The 24,995-nt window shown below is 43.5% G+C and overlaps 1 protein-coding gene across 4 annotated transcripts in view; it reads right to left on the reverse strand.

The window, feature by feature from the left end:
• Window positions 1–24,995, reverse strand: part of PHB (prohibitin) — a 72,864-nt gene that overhangs the window by 19,448 nt on the left and 28,421 nt on the right. For all 4 annotated transcript variants that reach the window (XM_029573248.1, XM_029573247.1, XM_029573250.1 and 1 more), the window contains 2 exons: window positions 7,549–7,691; window positions 6,080–6,196 (listed from right to left, as the gene is read on the reverse strand). In XM_029573248.1, the coding sequence (XP_029429108.1) occupies window positions 6,080–6,196; window positions 7,549–7,691 (260 nt within the window). The remainder of the gene's footprint in view (window positions 1–6,079; window positions 6,197–7,548; window positions 7,692–24,995) is intronic.

Raw genomic sequence — 24,995 nt, forward strand, 5'->3', positions numbered from 1 at the left:
CTACTCGGACTTGCGCTACGGGGCCTGGGTGACCCTGAGGCTGATGGCGCCGGCCCGCCGCAGGCCAGTCCACACTCCAGCCTGTACGGTCAGTCCCTGGAACTGGAGAAGGAGCTGGTGCTGCACATGAAGAAAGAGTATTTTGGTGAGTAACTAGTGTGTGGTACTTGCTTCAATGCCGACAGACGTTCATGGGCCTTCCCCCTGCCTTGAGCGCCCAGGCTAGACGTCCAAGCTGCAACCTCGGACATCCGGCTTGGACGTCCAGCCGGGCGCTCAAGGCAGCGGGGTCTGTAGGAGAACCATCCACTTTCCGCGGACTTTACTATATCGGCCTGTTAGTTATTGCATCCCAAATATTTTCAAGAGTAATATTCGTAAGTCTTACAGCTTTGGAGTTTCAATTTCTTTCAATGGGCTGTATAATTTACCCTGCGAGAGTTCCTCCAACATTTCAAGCTCTCCTGTAGGTTGGCCAGCAAGGCCCTCAGCAGGGCTGCCATCGGTGTCTTCCCAGAGATCTTGGCGTCTCCTGTCCCCACCACGGCAAAACAAACATCCACTTCCGCTGGACTTCTCACCGAAGGGAGACCATGCTCTCTAGAGCTTGTAGGGTTTGCTAGAGGTTGTCTGTCGATCGAGGGGAAAGATGTCAAAGAGTCTGGAGAAAAGGCGGCTAAGACTGTTTCAGCCCCTATTTCCGACATCTCACTCGATTTCACCATCCGCAAGACATGGGCGTCCATCGGCCCCGATAACAAGGGTCCCGGAGGGGCTGCGGGGTAAGCCCTTTCTTTCGCCTTGCATTTGCGTGCTGAATATGGCATCGCTAACAGAAAACAAAATTAGCAGGTAAGGTCAAATCGGAGCCACGCTCATGCCTTCCTCTCAGCCGGCGCCATCTTGAGCAGATCCCAATCCCCCGGATTATGGAAGAATTGTGAAAGGATCTGGGAGATTTGGGACATGGCATGAGACACCAGGGAAGCCTTGCTCACTGTGGTCTGCCTCCCACAGCCTTTGGTTGAGATTGCCGCCCACAGGATGTCCAAAGGTGGCCCCCGTACATGGGGTGTCACATGCTCCTCTACATGAGAAGCCTTGTGTTGTTTTCGCAGGGGCTCTTGCAAATGAGGAGAAGCCCATTTGTGCCGGGAGACAGAGGAAAGGTCAGAAAAAAACCCGCTCCGAAGAGCTTGAAGACAAGTGCTCCGAAAGGATTCTACATCAGAAAACCCCATGACGAGCTGCCCTTCGTTGAAAAAAAAACAACACTCGGGGATCCACCTGTACTGACTTCTTCCTGTGCCGGTGAGAGACATGAGCCCCTGGCGTCAGAGGCTGAGCGTCCGATGGTGTCAGCTGCGTCGACTGCTTTTCCTCCATCGAATATGCCGAGGTGTCCTGCGTCGAGTGGATGGAAGAGCGTCAATGCGTTGGCTCCACTCGATGCAGCCGTGCATCGAAAGATTTGGTTGCCGATGAACACGTCTGTTCCTGAGTCAAAGGTGCACTTAAGGAGGCGCCGGAAGAGGTATGCTTCGATGCACTAGACTCTACACTCTTTTGCTTATGCGGCACATCTCCCGATGCTTTGTAGCGCGGGCCCACGCAGGCACCTCAGAGGGACAAGCTGCTTTCCCCAACGCATCGGGGGGGCTGCAGAGAAGAAGCTCTTTTAGGCTTATGGGGCCCATCAGAGCATGGCCCTGGAGTGGAATGGGCCGAGCGTATCTCCAGCAACAGGGTACCTGTACCAGAGCCCTCTTCACAAACGGGGCAAATTTTTTAGCTCCCTAGCTTTGGGCCTGGGAGGACACATGGCCTTAGCCCTTTCAGGTGGATTGATCATGCTCCGGGCCCAGGCAGAGGTAACAATAGTTATGGCCATTTGTCACTGACATAATTTTGCCCCACTGGCAAAATTTGGATCCCGGTGGTCGAGGAGGCATAGTCACACTAAAAAGTGCTGAATTATCTGAAGTCGCACAAAAAACTAGCAAAAAAAAAAAAACCACCGAAAAAAGGATCAGGAAAATCTCTGTGAAGCTCTATGCGGAAAAAAAAACTGAAGGGAAGATGGCACCGCGCAGGAAAGGAAAAGCAGCCATACAGAGCAAAGCTCTGTGATCTATGTGAAGCTCTGTCCAGGCCGCCCCCTAGTGGACATCCCAGACAGCATGGCTAATTCATCCCTGCTTATCGACAGGAAAAAACCTGCAACGAGGCGGAAGAAAAACTTGCACAGAACATATGTAAAAGGAGGGTCACAAGTCCTTTCAGAAGCCTAGACAAAATAATTTGAGGGCTCACAAGGCAGCATGCTCAGGGGCTCCCACACATTTTACTGAGCTCTAAGAGATAGGTCCCCATATGGTGCTTTTGGACAAAGTTGCTCGCTCTAAGAGATAGGTCCCCATATGGTGCTTTTGGACAAAGTTGCTCACATGTCATGACTAATTCAGCCCCGTTTGTTGCCAAAGAATCATAAATCTCTCATTACTATTACAGTGCATGAGGAGACAGCTGTCTCTATCTATTAACTGCAAATACCAAGCTCTTATGCTTAGTTACCTCATACACTACACCTCCACTCTAAATCCCAAAAAGGAAAGCATAGGTAGAAAACAATCCATCACAAATTCATGCTTTAAGTTCATACACCCATTTCCTTTCCTCATATTTCAGATCTGCTAGCCTCTACAAAGTATCTGAAACAAAGCAAGAAATATAACCATATCTGCTATAAACTACACATCACAAAAAACAGATTTGGCAAAGAAAGAAAGGGTCATAAACAATTGAACATTCAAAGCCCATAGCAGACACTAAGCCCAGCATCACCACCCACCCCATACGCAGAGAATCCTCTGCTTTTGTTAAATGATTGTGCGCTGAAAGTTTTATTTCTTTTTCTGTAACATCCAAGGACCTCATGTGCAATTGCTTTCACCCACTGGAGACCTTCTGATCCTTTGGAGTTGCCATCCTCTATTCAGACGCTGGAGGCAAATCCTGCCCCATGTTTTGCATCCACTCCATTGTCAAATTCTTCAACCAAGTCCATCAATTTCAGTCACTTCATCGTGATCTCCATTACACTAAAATAGCAAAGCAAAAGGGAAGGCGCATCTGCATGTTACACCTTACCTCTCAGGAGCAGAGAGGCTGAAAACTTTTCCTGTTTAGCAAAGTAAACTGAGAAAGATCAGTAAAAAATTATTTTGTCTCCTTTAAAACAGAGATGATCCTTTTACAAACTGCATTCATCAATGCTTGCTTGTCCACAAAATTATGACAACATACCGTGTCAAGCTTGGAGTAAAAAATTCTACAGACACAATGAGCTCTCTTCAGTGCAATGCGTGTTACTGTTTCTGGAGCACAGGGGCAAAAATCTTCTACAATTTGAAACACGTTCTCTGTCCAATTCAGAGATGCCAGGAATTTCTCATCTCCTCTGCCAATTCTCTAAGTCTTCTTCCTTATCTTTAAAATTGCCTTGTTCAATTCAAGTGCTTTAATTTTATTTGAACGATGAGTAAATGTGTTTTATGTTTATTTCAGTTTGAGAGACAGTCGTATCTAAGACCTTCGCTTCACATTTCAAGTCACTCACTGCCTTATTAATATCAGTTCTCAACATCTTGGATTTGTGTCACCAGCTTCAGGATTTTAGACTCTGTTACAGGCTAAGAGATTTGATTCACCATCTAACGCACACCTCTGTGCCCCCAAAGTGCCCACTATGGCAAGGCAATGTTCGCTTTTGGGGGGGGAGGGGGGGATTTCTGCTGAATTTCACCAATGCCACAGAATAGCTTAGTTCCCAGGTCATACAACTCTGCTTCCAGTTGCGAAGGAACCCAAGCAGCGAGCAGGACAATGTTTATTAATTTCAAACAGCCTACCTGATTAAACTACCACCCAGGCACTTCCCTGGTACCTCGGCTCTGTAATCCTGTTCCTGTACCTCCCACATCGTGCAATGCCATCTCGTGAAGATTACACGCAGCACCAAGCACTTAAACACAGCAATGCAGATTCTTTTCAACAGTGACTTATCCCCAAACTCTTAACATTTAGCAGTCATTCACTGGGCTTAAATGAAGACTTCGTACTTCCTCCATTAACTTTTATTTAGCCCTACGACCTTCACAGCTTGACCAGAGGTAAAACATTTTGTATTTTCTCTCAATTTCCAGCCTGGTTATTTTCCTGTGAACCCAAGGTTATTTCCTTAGAAGAAAGGGTGAACTTCATAAATGCCAGTCTGGGCCTCTCTCAGATTACCGCAGAGCCGCCTCGCTCTGTCGTCCGATGCCACAGGGCTTGCTCACAGCCTTGCTCCGGAATGAGCTGCAGGCCTCTTCCTTCTTGCAGTAGCTGCCTTTCCAAACAAACATCCCACTCAGGAGGAGCAAGTTAAAAAACAGTTTCCTTGTATTTAGAAACTGAAGAGACTATGGAGTGCCATTATTATTATTTAAAAACAAATGCAGGGCAGGAGGAGATCAGAAGTCATGTAGCCATTTCTCCTGTTGGCTCTCTAGCACCCCCTTCCCTCCCCCCCCAAGTTAAGCAGGTTTAACATGTCTGTATTGGCGGTACTGCCTAAATTGTGCATTCAAAATCATTAACATGCTTACACATAAGTGCACAGTTTTTAGCAAACTGCGCGCCAAAACAGATTATTACTACAGTAGTTTAGCACATATAAAAAGTGGGATAAAAATAGCACAGTTACATCACCCTAACCTCTCTTATTTAATCTTAACCGAGCCTCTCAGAATTCTCAGCAGCAGCCTGCTCTGCGACTTTACTGCACCATTGCAGGACAACAGACGGGCACATTAAATTCCAGTGACCCCTTTTTATTAGGTTTCTAGAAGTAGCTTCATTTGCTAGCGCACAGCTAAACCGTATCTTCCGATTGGCCTCCATTCCCAGATTCCACGTACCACCTCACTAAGCTGCTTACCATGCCCGCCCCTTGGGTTTCTCTCTGCAACTATCCCCGATCACAGCAAGAAGCTACAGTCTGTCCCTCATTGTTAAAGGAGGCAATTTAAAGATGACTCAGCTACTCAGTTCCTGACAATGCCCTTTCCACCCCTGCAGTATTTTAAATGCCTTTGCCTGTTCTGCAGTGACAGCGCTCCCTGCTCTGTGCTTCCTGTTGCTGCTCCCCACACCTCATGGCCCTGCTTTTGTTTATAGGACCTGAAGTACCCTTTAAAAGGAAAAGGGAATGTGAATAATAATTTTAAACACACCCTGGCTCAAAACAGCCCCTATCTACCTTAAACGGCATCACAGATGGAGTGGGAGTATTACTGTCGTGCTGTGTGCAAGGCTGGGGATGTTAGGCACCTTTAGGCAAGACAGGACAGTTATTACAAATGTCTGCACGGGAGACTGGTTACACAATTTACAAGCCTGGGGGGGGAAAAAAAACAAACAAACCCAGGGTCCATCAAATCAACCATCTCCTGGTTGCCAGACAGCTCCGCTATATAGAAGTCCAAGGGGAGGCAAAAATATACTGTATCTGCAGCCAATTTTGAAGCACAATGAAGAAAATTCTTTCCAGACCCCACATTTCCATTTCGGCTTTACATTCAGGATCAGATCTTTTCTCCTAAATACATCGTATTCAAAACTAAATGAAAAAGCTATCAGTATAGGAGCCTTAACAATGGCTACGATGGTAAAATGACGACTCATTTTTATTAGTGGAAACAAAGAACTCCTTCCTCCGAGTCGTACAGAATATGTAAGAAGCTGGGGCCTATTAATGGGAAATAATGAAGGATGTTACTGTAAAAGGTATTAATTCTCATTCTGTGCTTGCAGAGATGTAGTCTTGTGTGAGAAGCTGGGATGAATAAGCCGCTAGGGGGGCAATAGTGCTAAACTGTGTAGCAAGCAGAGAGGGTGGTAATAGTAAGTGGACGGAGGTTAGTGGAAAGCTGTGAGATGGGGGTGGGCATCAGCAGGAGCCCCATTTGGTATATGGAAATCCTGTCTATTCCAAAACTCCCTTGTGAGAACTAAGCCAGAAAGAAATGTGGCTCACCAGGGAAACATCATCTAGAATGAGTCCAAAAGTAGCCGCTCTCTCGGTCAGATCCTCGCTGACCTGCCTTGACACAAGCTCTCGCTGCGTGATCAGCTCTCCCGCGTCAAACCGAGCCTGAGAACATAGAAGGGACAAATAAGAAAAAGTCGAGCAGGATCACTGTACTATTTTTTTTTTTTTTTTTTTTAAGAAAACACAGCCATTGCTGTCTCGTGTCTCTCTGAACTGACATGGACAGAAGCATTCTCTTCAGGAAACATAACAAAAATGTCAGATTCCATTATTCCCTGTTCACTTTTTCCAAATTTTCACAAGTGGACACATTTATTTAGCAGTAATATAGAAAACATACATAAAAACATAGAAATGACGGCAGAAAAAGAGCAAACGGCCCATCCAGTCTGCCCAGCAAGCTCCCACACTTATTTTCCCATACTTATCTGTTTCACCAACCACCAAATTCAGGGCCCTTGTTGGTAACTGTTTGATTCAAATTTCCAGCCATCCCTTGCCAATGATGCAGAGAGTAATGTTAGAGTTGCATCAAAGGTGAATCATAAGGCTTAATGGTTAAGGGTAGTAACCGCCGCATCAAGCAAGTTACCCCAATGCTTGTTTACCCAGACTGCACAGATCAATGCCTTGTTGGATGTTGTCTGAATGTAAATCCTCTTTTCCACATTACTCCCTAACAATGAAGAAGAGCAACGCTGTATATGCATTCAAAGTGAAGTATCAGGCTTAATTGGTTTAGGGTAGTAACTGCCGCAATAAGCAAGCTACCCCCATGCTTATTTGTTTACCCAGACTGTGTAGTTCAGTACTTGTTGGTTGTGTCTGAATGCAAATCCTCTTTTCCCACATTTCCCCCTGCCGTAGAAGCAGAGAGCAATGTTGGAGTTGCATTAACCGCTTATTGAGTAAGGGTAGTAATCACCAGGTAGTAGCCTCCATTCCAGCAAGCCACCCCCTTGGCTCTTTCTCTTCATTCCCATCCTCTAGCCTTTATGGATCCAGTGTGTTTATCCCATGCCCCTTTGAAATCCTTCACAGTTTTAGTCTTCACCATTTCCTCCGGAAGTGAATTCCAGGCATCCACCACCCTCTCCGTGAAGAAATACTTCCTGACATTGGTTCTGAGTCTTCCTCCCTGGAGTTTCAAATCATGACCCCTAGTTCTACTGATTTTTTTCCAACAGAAAAGGTTTGTTGTTGACCATGGATCATTAAAACCTTTCAAATATCTAATAATGTAACACGGTTCACCAAAGCTCTGGAGGGACCCATAAGGGGATGCAGAGATGGTGTTTCCTCAACATGAGGAGCCCAAGGTCCTTCTCCCAGGTGACAGATATGTGGCTCTCGCCTGGTGTCTGTGAAAAATGACAGAGGGTCCTTGCTTCTTTGTGTCAGCATGCGAGGCTCAGGCTAGGGAGACTGGGGAAAACAGCGATCTCCCAACTTACCACGACAGACTTCAGGATTTCAGTCGTGATGGAAGGAAGGACTCTCTCATCATAGTCCTCCCCAATGCTGGTGAAAATCCGCGGTAACTGATTAGCAACAGGTCTAAAAAGGATGCGCAAGGTTATGTTCACATTCTGCAAATCTGCAAAGAAAAAGAACAGCATGAACAGAGCATTTGCCAGGGCAACTTCACCACGGACGCACTGCACCGGAATTGTGTGCGAATGATTTACACTCAGATTTTCCTCTTCAATAATATATCACTGTCGCGCTGCCTAATTTTCATTCACTGGTTTAATGTTTTTATTGGAAACCCCGCCCCAATCACTGGAGAAAGCAGGTTATAAGCCATTTTAAAGTACCGTAAATATTTTTGAAGAGTAAATTCACATTCCTGAGCAGGCAGAGCAAGATAACTTGGGCAAAGGTGAGGATAGGGGACAGAACAGACAGACAAACACTCCTGGCCAGTGAACGTCCCCCTATGGATGAACATTAGCAGTGACTATTATCTACTCTGACCATTTTCAGGTCCCTAAAGAGATCTGCTTTTCAGGGTATCCGAAGGACTCTGAATGAGGCATACCTGGTATAAGAAGCAGGTTACCATGCATACTTTAAGCATAAGAACATAAGAACATAAGAAAATGCCATACTGGGTCAGACCAAGGGTCCATCAAGCCCAGCATCCTGTTTCCAACAGTGGCCAATCCAGGCCATAAGAACCTGGCAAGTACCCAAAAACTAAGTCTATTCCATGTTACCATTGCTAATGGCAGTGGCTATTCTCTAAGTGAACTTAATAGCAGGTAATGGACTTCTCCTCCAAGAACTTATCCAATCCTTTTTTAAACACAGCTATACTAACTGCACGAACCACATTCTCTGGCAACAAATTCCAGAGTTTAATTGTGCGTTGAGTAAAAAAGAACTTTCTCCGATTAGTTTTAAATGTGCCCCATGCTAACTTCATAGAGTGCCCCCTAGTCTTTCTACTATCCGAAAGTCAGGAGTGTTCAGGAATCTCGTAGCTCAGAACTGAGAGCTACTATTTCATGTTGGTGAGGTGGAGCTAGGAGCGTCATCTCATTACAGAGATATGGGCCACAGCTTTGCATTATTCAAAAAAGCATCAGGAAAGGAACAAAATTTAGAAAAACACAAACGTGTTTTGCCCTGGCTCCTAAAATTCTGCTTCTTTTATTTTGGTTATATTTTTTTTTTTATTTAGATTTTTCTTTCGTTTTGCTTGTTCCTTTGTACTTTCTCTTGCTTTTTTTTTTTTTTTGCTGTGCTCTGATTTTTTCTTTTTAATGCTGGAAAGAATTATACAAAAAGGGATGGATTAGTGTCTGGCTAGCCATAAGCACAATAAAATAATAAAAAAAAAAAGGGATGGAAATTCTCCAAATTTGGCATGCAGAAAGAAAATGTTCTCTCTCAGACTCTGAAAATCAAAGACATCAGGTCAGTAATTTCAGAGAACTAAGCCTCAAAAAAGGAAAAAAACTCCTATTTCTTTCTAAGGGAAACAGAAGTAGAATATTGACCACTAGCCCATTCCAAAAGCCAGCTCTACTCCACCCCTTTGACCCATAAACTGATGCAGCTGGCTTCAAAGTATATCAAACTGCATTTTGAAAGCCACTTCCCTCATACCCCTAATCCCATTACATTCCTAGATGCACACCATCCCCCCCCCCATTCCCCTTCATGTGCATAATGCCACCCTAACTCCCCATCACCTGCTCCATAAATCCCCCTACATACCTCGTTATGGAATTGATTTGAGCTCAATGAACTCAGATCAAATAGTGACTACCTATGGGCCTCAGCAGGACTGAACACTGAACTTAAAACTACAAGATCTCCTTATTACTGTTTGCAGGGATAACAGAGGTCACCACCCTTACCCTATACACATAAGGCCTCTTTGAAACAATAAAAAGGTCACTGACCTGACCCTATAGCCATTATAAGTAAACTCATAAGTAAAAACTGTCGGACAAGAAGGCCGCAGAGAAGTGCGATATCTCTTACATATGCTGAAAGTACTGTTGATAAGAGCTAGCCCAACTATTGCTCTGAAACCTGTCAGACAAGAATCTGGGAGCCAGGCAACCACACCAAGGCACGAAAGCAGGACATCAAAGCAGCACCAGGGTTCAAGAAAGCAAGCACATACAATATAAAAGTAAGAAAAGTTGTAAACAGACAGAACATTACACATCTTGGTTCCTAAATAACACCATATGGAATGTATGCTTTGCTTCATATACTCTTGTATTAATTTTTGTGATTATTCGCCTTGTCCGATTATTGCAGTTAACCATTAGTACTATTTGTATCAATTCCCTTTGTCTATTTATTCCTATAAGCTAATAATAAACCCATTACAGAGAGAGAGAGAGAGAGAGAGAGAGAGAGAGAGAGAAAGAGAGAGAGAGAGAGAGAGAGAAAGAGAAACATAGCTCCGCCCACCTGTCGCCTACTGCCTCCCCCTCCCAACATATCTACCACTCTCAGCCCCACCCTCCTTCACCATCTCCCTCACATATCTTCACACAAACCCACGCTCCTATCTCCATTCCTGCATATACCTGCACCCCAGCTCCCCAAACACCCACTCATCTGCACTCCACTTACACCACACTGTACCCTTACCACAAACATACAATCCACACTGACATCCCCACACAAACCCTGCCACCCACACATCCCTCTACTCTTGCCCCACAGATTTCTAACGTGCTGATTTTGTCTTTTAGTGTGTATGTAAACTTGTAAGCTGCTCAGAACTGATGTCTGGTAAACGGGTGGGTTAGAAATTAGTGTAAATAAATAGAATACATACCAACACACACTTCTATACCTGCCCTTAACTCCACCCACAACATTTTCCTCAAATACCACAAACCTATCCACACCTCTTCTTACAAATTTAAGCTGGAAAATGTTCCTGTAGGTACGCCTCCGTAGGCTTTCCCTATTTGTTTGTTCTCTTATTTGGCCTAATATTTGTTTTGGCTTTTTAAAAATGTGCATTTCCCCTTGCAGCAAGGAAGTAGTCCCAGCCTATAATTGCAGTGGCTTATTGTAGGTTCAGCCCCATCACAGCAGCTCCTCCAGAGCACAAGCCAAGCAGCAAGGGCCCAAATTTATAGGCACCCAAGTGACAATTTTCTATCACTGACAGCAGTGTTTATTTTAGAATATTTATTACCCGCTCTTCCTACATTCAGGACGGGGCACAAGAACGCACGCATAATAAAACTGCATAAGAATCAGTCAGCAACAAAAATCAAACCAAAACAGGCGCTGATAGGCAACTATTGTCAGTATAGATGGAAAATGCCTTTTGAAATAAATGGGTTTCGGAAAACAACTTTGGTTCTATTGTTCTTATCCCTTTTGGGAGGGAGTTCCATAAAAAAGGGCCAGCAATGAAGCAAGCCCGTTCCCTAGCCTCTTCTGTGCGAGGAGAGGGAGTATCCAGCTAGGAGGCACAGACTGGAGGAGCGTAAGGTTCTGGACGGGGTATGAATTTTTAGTGTTGCTGCAATCCAAGGTGAAGGAATATTATGAAGGAGGGTATGAATAGTAACTGCGAGCTTATACTGTACCTGAAATGGAACTGGGAGCCAGTGTAACATTTGCAAAACTGGGGTGCTGAGTTCGTGTGTGTGCACGCCCGTTAAGAGCCTGGCAGCAGAATTCTGAATAAGGGTGAACTGAATAAGCAGGCAAATCAGTGAAAAGTGCATTGCAATACTCCAAACCAGGGAAGAGAGGCGGTAGAAGAACCGTTTGAAAATCAGGAGGCTCCATAAGCGGTTAAGAGTCGCAGCCTGAAAAACAAAGTGTAAGGGCCTTGATGTGAGCGTGCAAAGAGCGAGAAGGAACAAGGAGAATGCAGAGATTATGAACTGTTTTGGATGTGGGTATATTTTAATTTTTGAAAACAATATTTTCAGGAACCTAAGAGAGGGAATCGAGATAGGATCATAATTTTGGTTTTCAGGACATTTAAGGCAAGTTTGTTTTGAAAAAGTCAATCATGAATGCTTGTAAGACATAATGAGATGATTGCTCTGTGAGATGACAAGTATCCTTGGGGGGGGGGGGGGGGGGGACTGCATGTCATCTGCTTACAATTTATACTGTATCGCAAGGGCAGCAAGCAGCGAACATAAAGGTGTCAGATGTTGAAAAGAGCTGCTGATAATGCCGACCCTTGGGGCACACCAGAGGTCAGAGGGACCCAAGCTGAAATTTCCGACCCTATTTTTACTTGTTGAGATCGACATGTTAACTATGAAGTAAACTGTGAAATCACAGAACCAGTAATACCGAGAGAGCGCATCTTGGAGAGAAGGATACAATGATCGATGGTGCCAAAGGCAGATGAAATATCTAGGAGAAAAAATCCGCAATCAAAACCCCATTGAATGGTGTCAAAACTAGAGGAGGAGGAGCATTTCAGTGTTGTGAAATTGCTGGAACCCAAATTGGTACTGATCCAGAGAGGGGTCGGAATCGAGAAAAGTGGTAAGTTTTTGGAGTATTGCATTCTCTACTAGTTTGGCCAAATATGATAGGGAAGAGAAGGGACGATAACTTGAAAGTAATGTTGGGTCAGCAGAAACCTTTTTCAAGATTGGACGTACCGGTGCTCTTTTCAGTGAGTCAGAAGAGAACTTGCATTCAGTGATGTATTTACACATTTTCAGCTGAAACTGGCTGATTCTACTTTGATAAGTTTCAACAGAGCTGTAGCGCATAGATTAAGAGGGTTAGTTGCTCGTAACCAGGATAGGCAGAGGCGTTCCCCCAAGTCTACATGGCTAATAATGGTTTATAGACTTTTCATCCAGGACTGGTTTTTAAACCCTGCTTTAACCACATTCTATGGCAACAACATTTCACAGTTTAATTATGCACAGAATGAAAACGAATACTTTCTTCAATGTGTCTAACAGTTCAGCATCATATAGGTGAAATATGGCCTTTCACCCTGAAAGAGATCATGAATGAAATGTGGGCTCATATGCCTGGCCTGGTAAAAAGTGTTTATTTCCCCACAAAGGGGCAACATAGAGGAACTGAGAGTTCTTCCATAACCAGACCCCAAGCCACCTCCAAGCCCTTGCCATCGCCCAAAACACATTTTGTTTAGCCTCTTTAACCAATTTGGCCTTGACAGAATGTATAAAAAACATAAGCAACCAAGGGCGAAGCATACCTTCAAGCATCTCCTTCTCATACTACTTATATCGATCCGAATGCCATTCCCTAAGACCCTGCAAATGGCAGGCTGTATTAAATTGCTGGAAATCGGGAAGGTCTAGACTCCTCTTTGCTATAAAGTAATTTTTTTATATCCCCCTCTAGCCTTTCTACTCCTCCAAATAAAGCTGAGAAAAGCAGATTTGAGAGAGGCAAGATCTGCATTAGGTAGCCAACAAGGAAGCTGCGTAACCTGAATCATCAACTTCAACAGCGCGCACCTCCCCGTGAACGAAACAGGCAACTCACCCAGAGTCTGCAATTGCTCCGGTATTTTCACCAAGATCTCCTGAATACTGAGGTAGTATAATTGAGAAAGGTCCCTTGGTATCCACACCTCCAAATATCTGTCTGTCTTCTGCCCACTTAAAAGGAAAGCCCCCCACCCACACCTGTGAAATGACGGGGTCCAGGGCAAGCACTTCTGATTGCTCACAATTGATTTGTAGCTGTTTAAAATTTAGCAAAAAGCTCTTTAATCATAGGCACGCTATTGCTAGGGTTGCCTACAAAAAGCAGAATATCGTCGGCAAACAGCACCGGGCCCACTTGGATACGCTGAAATACATCTTCCTCCCGCAGCTTAACTGCCATTGGTTCTAAGGCCAGAACAAACAATAATGGTGATGAAGGGCTGCCCTGCCTCACTCCCCGCCTCAAGCAAAACTTATCTGAGACGAACCATTTATGAGTAAGCAAGCACTTGGTAACCAATACGGTATATGAAACCCACCGCAATATATTCCCCCCCACCGGAAACCATACTTACCAAAAATAGGTAATTCCAGGATACTGAGTCAAAAGCTTTTTCAGCGTCTGAACTCAGCACTCTGCAATTCTGCTGCTGAATAAGAGTCATAATTAATAGGGATGTGCAGAGCAAAATTTTATGTTCATATTTTTTATGTCCGAAAGGGGGTCCCACTTGCGGCCAATATGGACATAAAAAAAATCCAATGAGTTGGGTATATGTACATATGTGCAAAAAAAAAATTTAAACCCCCTCACCCTCCTTAATCCCCCCCCCAGACTTACCACAACTCCCTGGTGATCGAGCGAGGAGTGAGGACGTCATTTCTGCAATCCTTGGCGAGAAGCATGTGACGTCGGTGGCACGTCGAGTGACGCGGCGTCACGTGATTCCCGGCTCGTTCGCACCGGACGGCTCGTTCGGCCCAAAAAGAACTTTTGGCCAGCTTGGGGGGGCCTCCTGACCCCCTCAAGCTGGCCAAAAGTTCTTTTTGGGCCGAACGAGCCGGGAATCACGTGACGCCGGCGTCACTCGACGTGCCGCCGACGTCACATGCTTCTCGCCAAGGATTGCAGAAATGGCGTCCTCACTCCTCGCTCCATCACCAGGGAGTTGTGGTAAGTCGGGGGGGGAGATTAAGGAGGGTGAGGGGGTTTATATTTTTATTTTGGCTCAACAATCGCGATTTCCCACATATCGAACATATCTATGTTCGATATGTGGGAAATCCGATCGTTTATGTCGAATCAATTTAAGTAAAAAAAAAATATGAGTTGCGTTTTACTAATGCGGTCAATCCGAATGCACACCCCTAATAATTAATCTATGTACATTCCTCGTACAAATCCAGTCTGATGATCTGCAACCACGCTCAGTAACACCAAGTTAAGCATAGCAGCCAATACCGAGGTCATAATTTTCATGTGCACATTAATTAGGAATATGGGCCTGTAGGAACCCACATCTAGCAGATCTTGGTCTTTTTCAGGCAGCGCTATTATCAAGGATTGATTACTTCAGGGAGAGCATCAATTTCCATCCAGGAGTTATAAAGTTTAGCCAAAGGATTCAAAAGCAAAAACTAAGACTTTATAATATTCAGATCTCAGCCCATCCAACCTCTAAATGGCTGCGAAATTTTCCCCATCAGTTATTGGCTTGTTAATACCCACTAGTTTGTCAGGAAGAAGCATCGGCCATTCATCCTAAAAAAAATTGTACCTCTACTTTAATCATCACCCCTTGAGGGCTATACAAGGACTTGTAAAAATCTACAAAATTTTCCAAACTTTGTTGAGCAGTATGCTGAATCTTACCCACCTCATCTTTTATTCCCGAGATAACAGCCTTCTGCCCTTTTATCTTTACCAAATTGGCTTAAAGTTTATTTGTGTGATTACTATATTTAAAGAAAGACAGGAACTTCCTAGCCCTTTGAAAGAGCAAGGTATTAAGAACATAAGAAAATGCCATACTGGGTCAGACCAAAGGTCCATCAAGCCCAGCATCCTGTTTCCAACAGTGGCCAATCCAGGCCATGAGAACCTGGCAAGTACCCAAAAACTAAGTCTATTCCATGTAACCATTGCTAGTAATAGCAGTGGCTATTTTCTAAGTCAAGCGCAGTCCATGCAGAATCCCAGGCCTGCTTATCTTCTATAGACAACATTTTCGCATGCTGGCTCTGAGCTTGTTTAGCTAATAGTGTAAGCCTTAAAATTTCAGCATTGTGGATTTTTGCCTGCTTGGCCACATAAGCAATCACACGACCATGCATAACTGCCTTGCTCAATTCCCACAACAATAATGGAGAAATCTGATCTTTATCATTATACTCTATGAATTTCTGTAACCAACCATGAAATTTCTGATCCTGATATAAATTTGGATCCATCCACCAATTACATGCTTTTTGAGCAACAAATCCCAGTTCCAATTCCATCAAAACTTGTGCATTGTCAGAAGTCAATATTGTTCCAATCTCTGCATTAGTTACCTCAGAAAACTTATCTGTAGAAATCAAGCTATAGTCCAAGAGAGAACACCACTTGTGAGGGTTAGAACAGAACGTATAGTCTCATTCTCCCCAGTGTAAGACACAACATATATCCAAGAGACCTAACTCTTTAACCAAGTTGACTCCTAAATTTTCTTGCTCCATTTTATATTCTCTGGCTGGTTTACAGTCAACATAAGCGTCTGCAGCCACACTAAAGTCCCGTCCCCCCCTTCCCAAATGATCTTATTATATGTGGGGAACCAGAGCAATTAACTTACGATCATAGACAACAAATCTGGCGAGCACACATTTGGTGCATAGATATTACATAATCCCAGAAAACACGGAAGCCGATCCAACGTAGCAGCAATACAACCAGAACAACATTAGATCGGTGTCAGGAAATACTTTAATTAAAAGGTAAAAAACAGTGCAGCTACAGACATTAGCTTAGGCACAATAGCTCAGCGCACAGTCTGTAAACCGATTAACATCTCAGCAAACAGGAAGTCTACTGTATTTGTCCATCGCAGGAATCTTGTTTAAATTTACAGTACAGAACAGCTCAAATGCACAAATCTCAGTCTCAGCATACCGGAAGGGTATACAGCTGCACTACTAGTTACTGTGAAGGAAATTAACATTATTTGAATGGTCATCTTCTTTTTCACGTTGCTCTTATATATATATAGCCCCTGAAGCAGCCCACACTAAGTGCGAAACTCGGTCCGAGTCGGGCATAGGTTTTTACCTTTAAAGTATTTCCTGCCACTTTATGACCATTCAGATGCCCCAGTACCAAGAGAAATCTGCCTTCCCCATCTGAAAATTGGTGCGCTAATACAAGCTAAAGCTGTTTATGAACTAAAATAGCCACCCCGTTGCCTCCTTGAGTAGGAAGAGAAATAACATTGCCCAAAGAAACACGGAGAAGTAATTTTTTATACAAGGTGATAAAATACTGCACAGGGAAAAGTAACTATATATTTATTTATTTATTTAGCATTTTTCTATACCGACTTTCCAATAACAGAATTATTGATCAATTCGGTTTACATTCTCAACAATAACAATGACAAGTAAATGTCTTACAATGAACAGGTCGAATTAACTTGGGTTAAGATATATGGGGTTAATAACATAATTAAAAGGTACGGTGCCTAATGTAGTCTGGCTAAACAGGTGGTATTATAATGTTGTTAGATAATTAGACTGCCAAAGAATATGTGATTTCTAGAGAAGGTCTGTATAGTTCTCTAGCGTGTTCCCACGGAGGGGATCATTGGCAGGGATATTCCGCAAGTTGATGTTAAGGGAAAGCTTGGTTGAATAACCAAGTCTTGAGTCGTTTTTTAAATGTAGTGGAGCATTGCACTGATCTGAGATCTGACGGGAGAGTGTTCCAGATTTTAGGACCTGCTGTGGAGAAAGCTCTTTTGCTTAATGCAGACTTCATCGGTGGGATTTGAAGGTTGTTTTTGTAGGCTTGTCTCACTGGTCTGGTAGAGGTGTGGAGTTGGAGAGCGAATTTGAGCTCGAGTGGTGCCAGGTTGTGTAGTGCCTTGTGGGTTACTGAGAGCACTTTGAAAAGTATTCTGAATTTGACGGGAAGCCAGTGTAGGCTTTTTAAGATGGGTGAGATGTGGTCTCTTTTGTTGGACTTGGTTAAGATCCTCGCTGCAGCGTTTTGCAGCATCTGTAGCGGTTTTATGGCGTTTGCAGGTAGACCCAGTAGAAGTGAGTTGCAGTAGTCTATTTTCGTGAGAATGATTGCTTGTAGAACTAATCGGAAGTCTTTAAAATGTAGGAGAGGTCTCAGTCTTTTTAGGACTTGTAATTTGAAGAATCCGTCCTTTACGATGTTATTTATGAGTGATCTGTAATTCATTTGATTGTCCAGTATAATTCCTAGATTTCTGACTTGTGGGGTCATTGTTAATTGGGTAGACATGATGGTACTTGGAAGTGTGTTGGTTCCATTTTGGGAGATGAGGAGATATTCTGTTTTGTTTTGATTAAGGATCAGGTTGAGGCTAGTGAGTAAGTTGTTGATGGCTTGTTGGCAAGAGTTCCAGAAGTCCAGAGTTTTTTGGAGAGATTCTGTAATTGGAATCAGTATCTGAACATCGTCTGCGTATAAGTAGTGGATGAGATTTAGGTTGATGAGGAGCTGGCAGAGTGGTAGGAGGTAAATATTGAATAATGTTGGAGAGAGTGACGATCCTTGTGGGACTCCTAAGTTGCAGGTGACTGGTTGAGATTCTTCCTTGTTGACCTTGACCTTATACTGTCTGTTCTGTAGGAATGATTTGAACCAATTGAGGGCCTCATCTCTAATACCTATGTCTGACAGACGATCTATTAATGTGTTATGATTGACCGTGTCAAATGCTGCTGTTAGATCTAGGAGGATGAGGAGACAGGGATGTCTGTTTTCAAGATTCAGTAAAATAGAGTCCGTTAGTGAGATTAGTAGAGTTTCAGTGCTTCGAGATTGGCGGAAGCCGAACTGCGATGGGGAAAGAATGTTGTGGTCATTTAGGTATTCTGTTAGTTGTTTATTTGCAACTCGTTCCAAGATTTTTGCGATGAACGGTAGATTAGCTATTGGACGAAAATTAGCCGGGTTTTCTGGAGAAAGATTAGGTTTTTTTTATTAGTGGTTTTATGATTGCCATTTTTAGTGGGTCGGGTACAAGCCCTTGAGAGAAGGAGCAATTGATGATTTGTGCGATGGGTTTGGAAATGGTTTCAGCACAAGAGATGAGGAGATTGGTGGGTATGGTATCCTGAGGGTGTGAAGAAGGTTTGAGCTTTTTTAGGATATTTTCGACCTCTAAGGATGAGGTCGGTTCGAATTCCCTAAGGCTAGCCTTTTGTGATGGGACAGCAGCTCGAGGTATTACTGGTGTAGTATAATTAATATTATTATTATTATTATTGGATTGCGTTAGTAGGTTTGGGATCTTGTTTTTGAAGTAGGTTGCCAGTTCTTCTGCTTTGCTTGCTGCTTTATCGTCTGGTATGGATGTCGATGGGGGTTTAGTGAGGGATGAGACCAAGGAAAAAAGCACTCTCGGGTCGAAAATGAAGTGGTGGATTTTTTGTGAGTAAAAGTCTCTTTTTGCTTGGAGGATGGATATTCTGTAATGGTGCATCGTGGTTTTGAATGCCGTGATGTTGGCATATGTTGGGTTTTTGCGCCAATGTTGTTCTTTTTTTCTGAGATCCTGTTTTATGGATTTTAGTTTTGGGGTGTACCAAGGTTTTCTGTTGTCCTTGTTTGCTTGATGGGCTTTGGTGATAGTTGGGCATGTAGTATCGGCCACTTTTTTGGTAATGTTGTTCCAGGACGATATGGCTGAGTCCGCGTTCGTGAGGTCCAGTTGGTTAAGTTCATCTGATAGGCTGTTGCTGAGAATTTCCTGGCTGCACATTTTCTTGAATTGGATTGTGTTATTCTGCTTTTCTAGGGGGGTAGGAAGCTTTATCTTTAGTGCGGTGTTAATCAGCTTATGGTCTGACCAAGGAACTGGAAGGCATGTAGGGTGGGAGGAAGGAGTAAGTTCCTGGTTAATGAAAATGAGGTCCAGCGTATGACCAGCTTTGTGGGTGGGTTCCTTAATTATTTGTTTGAAACCCATGAAGTTTAGTGTGTTTAGGAAAGTTTCACAACTGTGAGAAAGGGGAGATACATCCACATGGAGGTTGAAGTCCCCCAAGAGTATCGCTGGTGTGTCGGCGTTGATGTGCTTTACTATAATTTCAATCAAAGGTGATGGATCGGTTTCAAGGTATCCTGGGGTGGCGTATGTAAGCCCGATTTGAAGGTGAGAGGATTTAAATACGGCGAATTCTAGAGAATGTGAAGATATTGATGTTTGTAGTGACATTCCTAATGTTTTTTTTGCTGCAAGAAGAAGACCTCCTCCTCGTTTTTTTGAGTCTGGGGATAGAGAATATGTTGTACGAGTGAGTGGGGAGTTGGTTGATTGTAGCGATGTCTTCTGGTTTTAACCAGGTTTCTGTGATTGCGAATAAGTCTGTGTTTGTTTCCAGCAGATAGTCATGGAGCAGATGAGTTTTCTTAGTCAAAGACTGTGCGTTCAGCAGTGATAAGGTGAACAGTGAGAGGCCCAGTAGTTGGTTTAAAGGTGAGATGACGATAGGGATGAGTCTTTTTTGTAAAGAGTGTTGTAAGGCTTGGTTTTTTGCTGAGGGTCTTTTGAAGTTGTGGATGATGGGGATGGATGAGATCGCCATGATTGGTTTTGTAAGTGGGTTGGAGCTGGGATGACGTTGACCCGGTCTGTCTGTGGTGGTCTTCCCTCGGGTCTACACGAAGGGGCGCACAAAGGGGCCAGCCCCTTTGATGCGCTCCTTCGACGCGCGGCGTTTGACGCGCGGCGTCTGGGAGGTCTATCAGATTTAAAGGGTGGCTGGTCCTTAGCCGATTGGCTGCCTTGCAGCCGTCTGTTGAGTGGCTGGCTGGCTTTCAGGGGCGGACTTGAATATTTGCTGTACAAGGAAAAATATTTGCGGAATTGAATATATGCTGTACAAGGAAAAATGACCGTGTATACAAGGAGATAAAATGCGGTGTCGAGGTAGGATGAGGTCTATTCTGGGTAGGCCTGTTTGAAGAGCCATGCCTTAAGTTTCTTTTTGAATTTTTGTGTACATGGCTCTAAGCGAAGGTCGGGGGGGCATAGAGTTCCAAAGGGGGGGGGGGGGGCCTGCGATGGCAAAGGTTCGTTGTTTAGTGAAGATGAGGTGAGTGGTCTTGGGGGAGGGAGTGTATAGGCAGGCTTTGTAGGCTGATCTGGGGGGGGGGGGGGGGTCGGTCGGAGGAGAGGAAGTGGAGGGAGTTTTTAAACCAATTGATGTTGTGAGAGTGTAGTGTTTTGTAGGTTATGCGAGAGGAGATAGGTAGCCAGTGGAGCTCCTTGAGGACAGGGGTAATGTGATTGGATTTGTGGGTATTGGTTAGAATTCTGGCTGCTGCATTTTGTAGCATCTGTAGGGGTTGGATAGTGGTGAACGGGAGGCCGAGGAGGAGGGAGTTACAGTAGTCCAGTTTGGGGAATTGTTGCTTGAAGGACAGTGCGGAAATTGTGGATATGAAGCAGGGGTTTAAGTTTTAAGACGTTTTAAGGGGTTTAAGATGGGTGAAAACCCCTCCTCCACAAGGCCTAATACACGTGGAAGCCATTTTTCCACCACCTCCAGCAATTGTGTGTCAGAAACATTACGGTAATCCTATAACCCGCAGATTGTTTCTTCTGTTGTGGTTCTCTTGATCATTGACCTGCTCTGCCAACCTGCATATTTTTTTTTAATTTGCAAGTCCACGATTTTTTGTTCAGCCTGAATAAGCCGGTCCTCTTGTCCCGATATCCTTTGCTCTGCAGCCTCTATGTACCTCGCATGAGATTCCAGGCTATCTTTAGTATCTTCCATGGCAGTTTGTAGTTTAGTGAGCCAGACATCCAGCACTGCTGAAATCGCCATGGTGATCTTTTGCAACATTTCCTCCGATATTACCACAGGAGACTTTTCCTCCAAGTCACCCGCCACGTGCTGTATCTCTCCGGCCTTCAGTTTCTCATGAGCACCCCATGGCGCTTGCCGCTCATATCGCAATACTGCCATTCTGATAATATTTCAAAGTGTTGGTGTCACAGTCTGTACTCAATCTCCAAACAGGATTTCCAGGTCAAAATTTTATAAGTCAATGTTTTTTTAGGGGTCTGTGGGGAACTCACCAGGAGCTTCCTCCACCTGCGTCCATTCAGCACGCAGCCATTATCAGAAGTCGTCCCCTAATTCTAGCACTATTTGAAAGGGCAAATAACTGTTCCCTATTTATGCATTCCATTCCACTCAAGATTTCTATCATTTCTTCTCTCAGCCATCTCTTCTCCACAATGAAGAGCCCTAATCTGTTTAGCCTTTCCTCCTCAGAGTAGTTCCATCCCCTTTATCATTTTGTTTTGCCTTCTCTGTTCCTTTATTAGTTCCACTTTTTTTTTCCTCAGATGAGGCAACCAGAATTGTATACAGAGAGGTTGTATGTGTGCATTCAGTACAAAGAGCTCCTGGTTCTTTGAGAACAAATCTGATCTCGGAGGCTAGTGTGAAAGACCTCAAGGAAATGAGGCAGAGGTTCACAAAGGATATCTAGAGTAACATAGTAAAGTCCCAACTCCAGGCTAGCTTCCCCTGTGCTGCCTTGGAGAAGCAAGGTCAACTGGAAGAGCAGCATCTCCTTTGTGTAGGAGAACATGATCCTACAGCAAGGACCTGCACTCCATCAAGGAGGAAAAAGTGTTAGGATGGCAGTTGGCTATTTGATCATTAGGAATGAAAATAGCTGGGTGGCTAGTGGACATGAGGCATACTTCGAGCATGACCTAGATAAAATTTTAGAGCGTGCATGTGGGTACCAACAACTCAAGGTGGTGTGAAAGGCAAATTCTGGGAGACAAATTAGGCTTTTAGGTAGAAAGTTGAAATGCAGAACCTCAGAAATGCTTCCCATACCTCGTACAGGACCCCAGAGACAGGCAGAGCTTCGGCGATTCAATATGTGGATGAGACAATGGTGTAAGGAAGAGGGCTTTAGATTTGACAAAACTGGGCAACGGGAAGCCTATTCTGAAAGGGCTCCACCTTAATCAGCATAGAACCAGGCTGCTGGCACTAACGCGTTAAAGAGATAAGAGCAGCTTTCCAACTAGAACATGAGGGAAAGCAGTAGTAGCTTATTTAAAACAAATTGAAGAAAATTATTTTTCACTCGGTGCATAGTTAAGCTCTGGAATTCATTGCCAGAGAATGTGGTTACAGCAGTTAGTGTAACTGGGTTTAAAAAAGGTTTGGATAAGTTCCTAGAGGAAAAATCCATGAACTGCTATTAAGGAATTAATAAGTAACAATAGCTTATGATTTATCTAATGTTTGGGTACTTGCCAGGTACCTGTGACTTGGATTGGCCACTGTTGGAAACAGGATACTGGGCTGGATGGACCCTGGGTCTGACCCAGTATGGCATATCTTATGTTCCTTACTTGTTTTTTTTGTTCATATGTATATGGCTATGCCTGCTATTACTGGTCGAGGTATTTATGGGGTTCTATTAAATCAGCATAGTTCACATCTTTTTGTTAAACCTCGCTGTATTAAACATATCCACTACATCTATGTCATTACTACTAATTGCAAATGTTCTTTTTTGTTCTTAAATGTACATGGTTTAATGGAACACACTCAACATGGATTTACCCAAGAGAAAAGTCTTGCCTAACAAATCTGCTTCATATTTTTGAAGGGGTTAATAAACATGTGGATAAAGGTGAACTGGTAGATGTAGTGTATTTGGATTTTCAGAAGGTGTTTGACAAAGTCCCTCATGAGAGGCTTCTACGAAAACTAAAGTCATGGGATAGGAGGCGATGTCCTTTCGTGGATTACAAACTGGTTAAAAGACAGGAAACAGAGTAGGATTAAATGGTCAATTTTCTCAGTGGAAAAGGATAAACAGTGGAGTGCCTCAGGGATCTGTATTTGGACCGGTGCTTTTCAATATATATATATATATATATATAAATGATTTGGAAAGGAATACGATGAGTGAGGTTATCAAATTTGCGGATGATACAAAATTATTCAGAGTAGTTAAATCACAAGCAGACTGCGATACATTACAGGAGGTCCTTGCAAGACTGGAAGATTGAGCATCCAAATGGCAGATGAAATTTAAATGTGGGCAAGTGCAAGGTGTTGCATATAGGGAAAAATAACCCTTGCTGTAATTACACGATGTTAGGTTCTATATTAGGAACTACCACCCAGGAAAAAGATCTAGGCATCATAGTGGATAATACTTTAAAATCGTCGGCTCAGTGTGCTGCAGCAGTCAAAAAAGCAAACAGAATGTTAGGAATTAGGAAGGGAATGGTTAATAAAACAGAAAATGTCATAATGCCTCTATATCGCTCCATGGTGAGACCGCACCTTGAATACTGTGTACAATTCTGGTCGCCGCATCTCAAAAAAGATATAGTTGCGATGGAGAAGGTACAGAGAAGGGCAACCAAAATGATAAAGGGGATGGAACAACTCCCCTGTGAGGAAAGGCTGAAGAGGTTAGGGCTGTTCAGCTTGGAGAAGAGACAACTGAGGGGGGATATGATAGAGGTCTTTAAGATCATGAGAGGTCTAGAACGAGTAGATGTGACTCGGTTATTTACACTTTCGAATAATAGAAGGACTAGGGGGCATTCCATGAAGTTAGCAAGTAGCATATTTAAGACTAATGGGAGAAAATTCTTTTTCACTCAACGCACAATAAAACTCTGGAATTTGTTGCCAGAGGATGTTGTTAGTGCAGTTAGTGTAGCTGGGTTCAAAAAAGATTTGGATAAGTTCTTGGAGAAGTCCATTAATGGCTATTAATCAAGTTTACTTAGGGAATAGCCACTGCTATTAATTGCATCAGTAGCATGGGATCTTCTTAGTGTCTGGGTACTTGCCAGGTTCTTGTGGCCTGGTTTGGCCTCTGTTGGAAAACAGAATGCTGGGCTTGATGGACCCTTGGTCTGACCCAGCATGGCAATTTCTTATGTTCTTAAGTCTGTTTAAAAAAAAAGAAAAGAAAAGAAAAACTCCCATTCTACAAGATTATAAACCAACGCCCCTGACTGCCTTTTGATAACTGAATCCTGGCTTTTAGATTCTGACACAATCATCCTTAACCAAGTATGTCTTCCTGGATACTCTGCAGTTTCCAAACCTAAACCAAATCACGGGGGGTGGTCTTCTTGCTATTATAAAAGATACACTATAACTAGAACCATATGACCCATAGGAAATACTTTTGATTTCCACCAATCTCATGAACGCCTGCATACTCTACTGCCCACCAGGTCTTTTACTTGATATCTCTCCCATCGCTGAAATATTTTCCACCTTACCAGCTGATCAGGATACATTAGGATGCTCTTCCCCTGAAGAATGTGTGTGAACGCTGTCAGAGCGTATCTAATTGCTCAATTAGCAGCATTAGATAACATCACCCCAAGTGTCATAGCTGCTTCTCAATGGAAAATTACTGGCTATGTCTCTTCTGTCTTTTTGAGAAGTTTGCACATAGCATTCATGTCTAACCAAGCAATGTCAGAGACCCTGCATGGATTACTGTTGATAAATTATTTTTTTTACCACTGCCACAAGGGCAAAATCCAATTCAGAGTAGAGCCTGAATGTTCTGTACAGCTCAGTATAAACTTTCCCATCATTTGAGTGGTCAGTAATCTCCTCTACACCCACTGGCATTGATAAACAGCTTAATGAAGTGCACCCAATTTCTCAAATCATATTCTTAATCAGCAAAGATAAGGATACTCTTA

The sequence above is a fragment of the Rhinatrema bivittatum genome, chromosome 12 (genome assembly GCF_901001135.1).
Source record: "Rhinatrema bivittatum chromosome 12, aRhiBiv1.1, whole genome shotgun sequence".
Taxonomy (NCBI): domain Eukaryota; kingdom Metazoa; phylum Chordata; class Amphibia; order Gymnophiona; family Rhinatrematidae; genus Rhinatrema; species Rhinatrema bivittatum.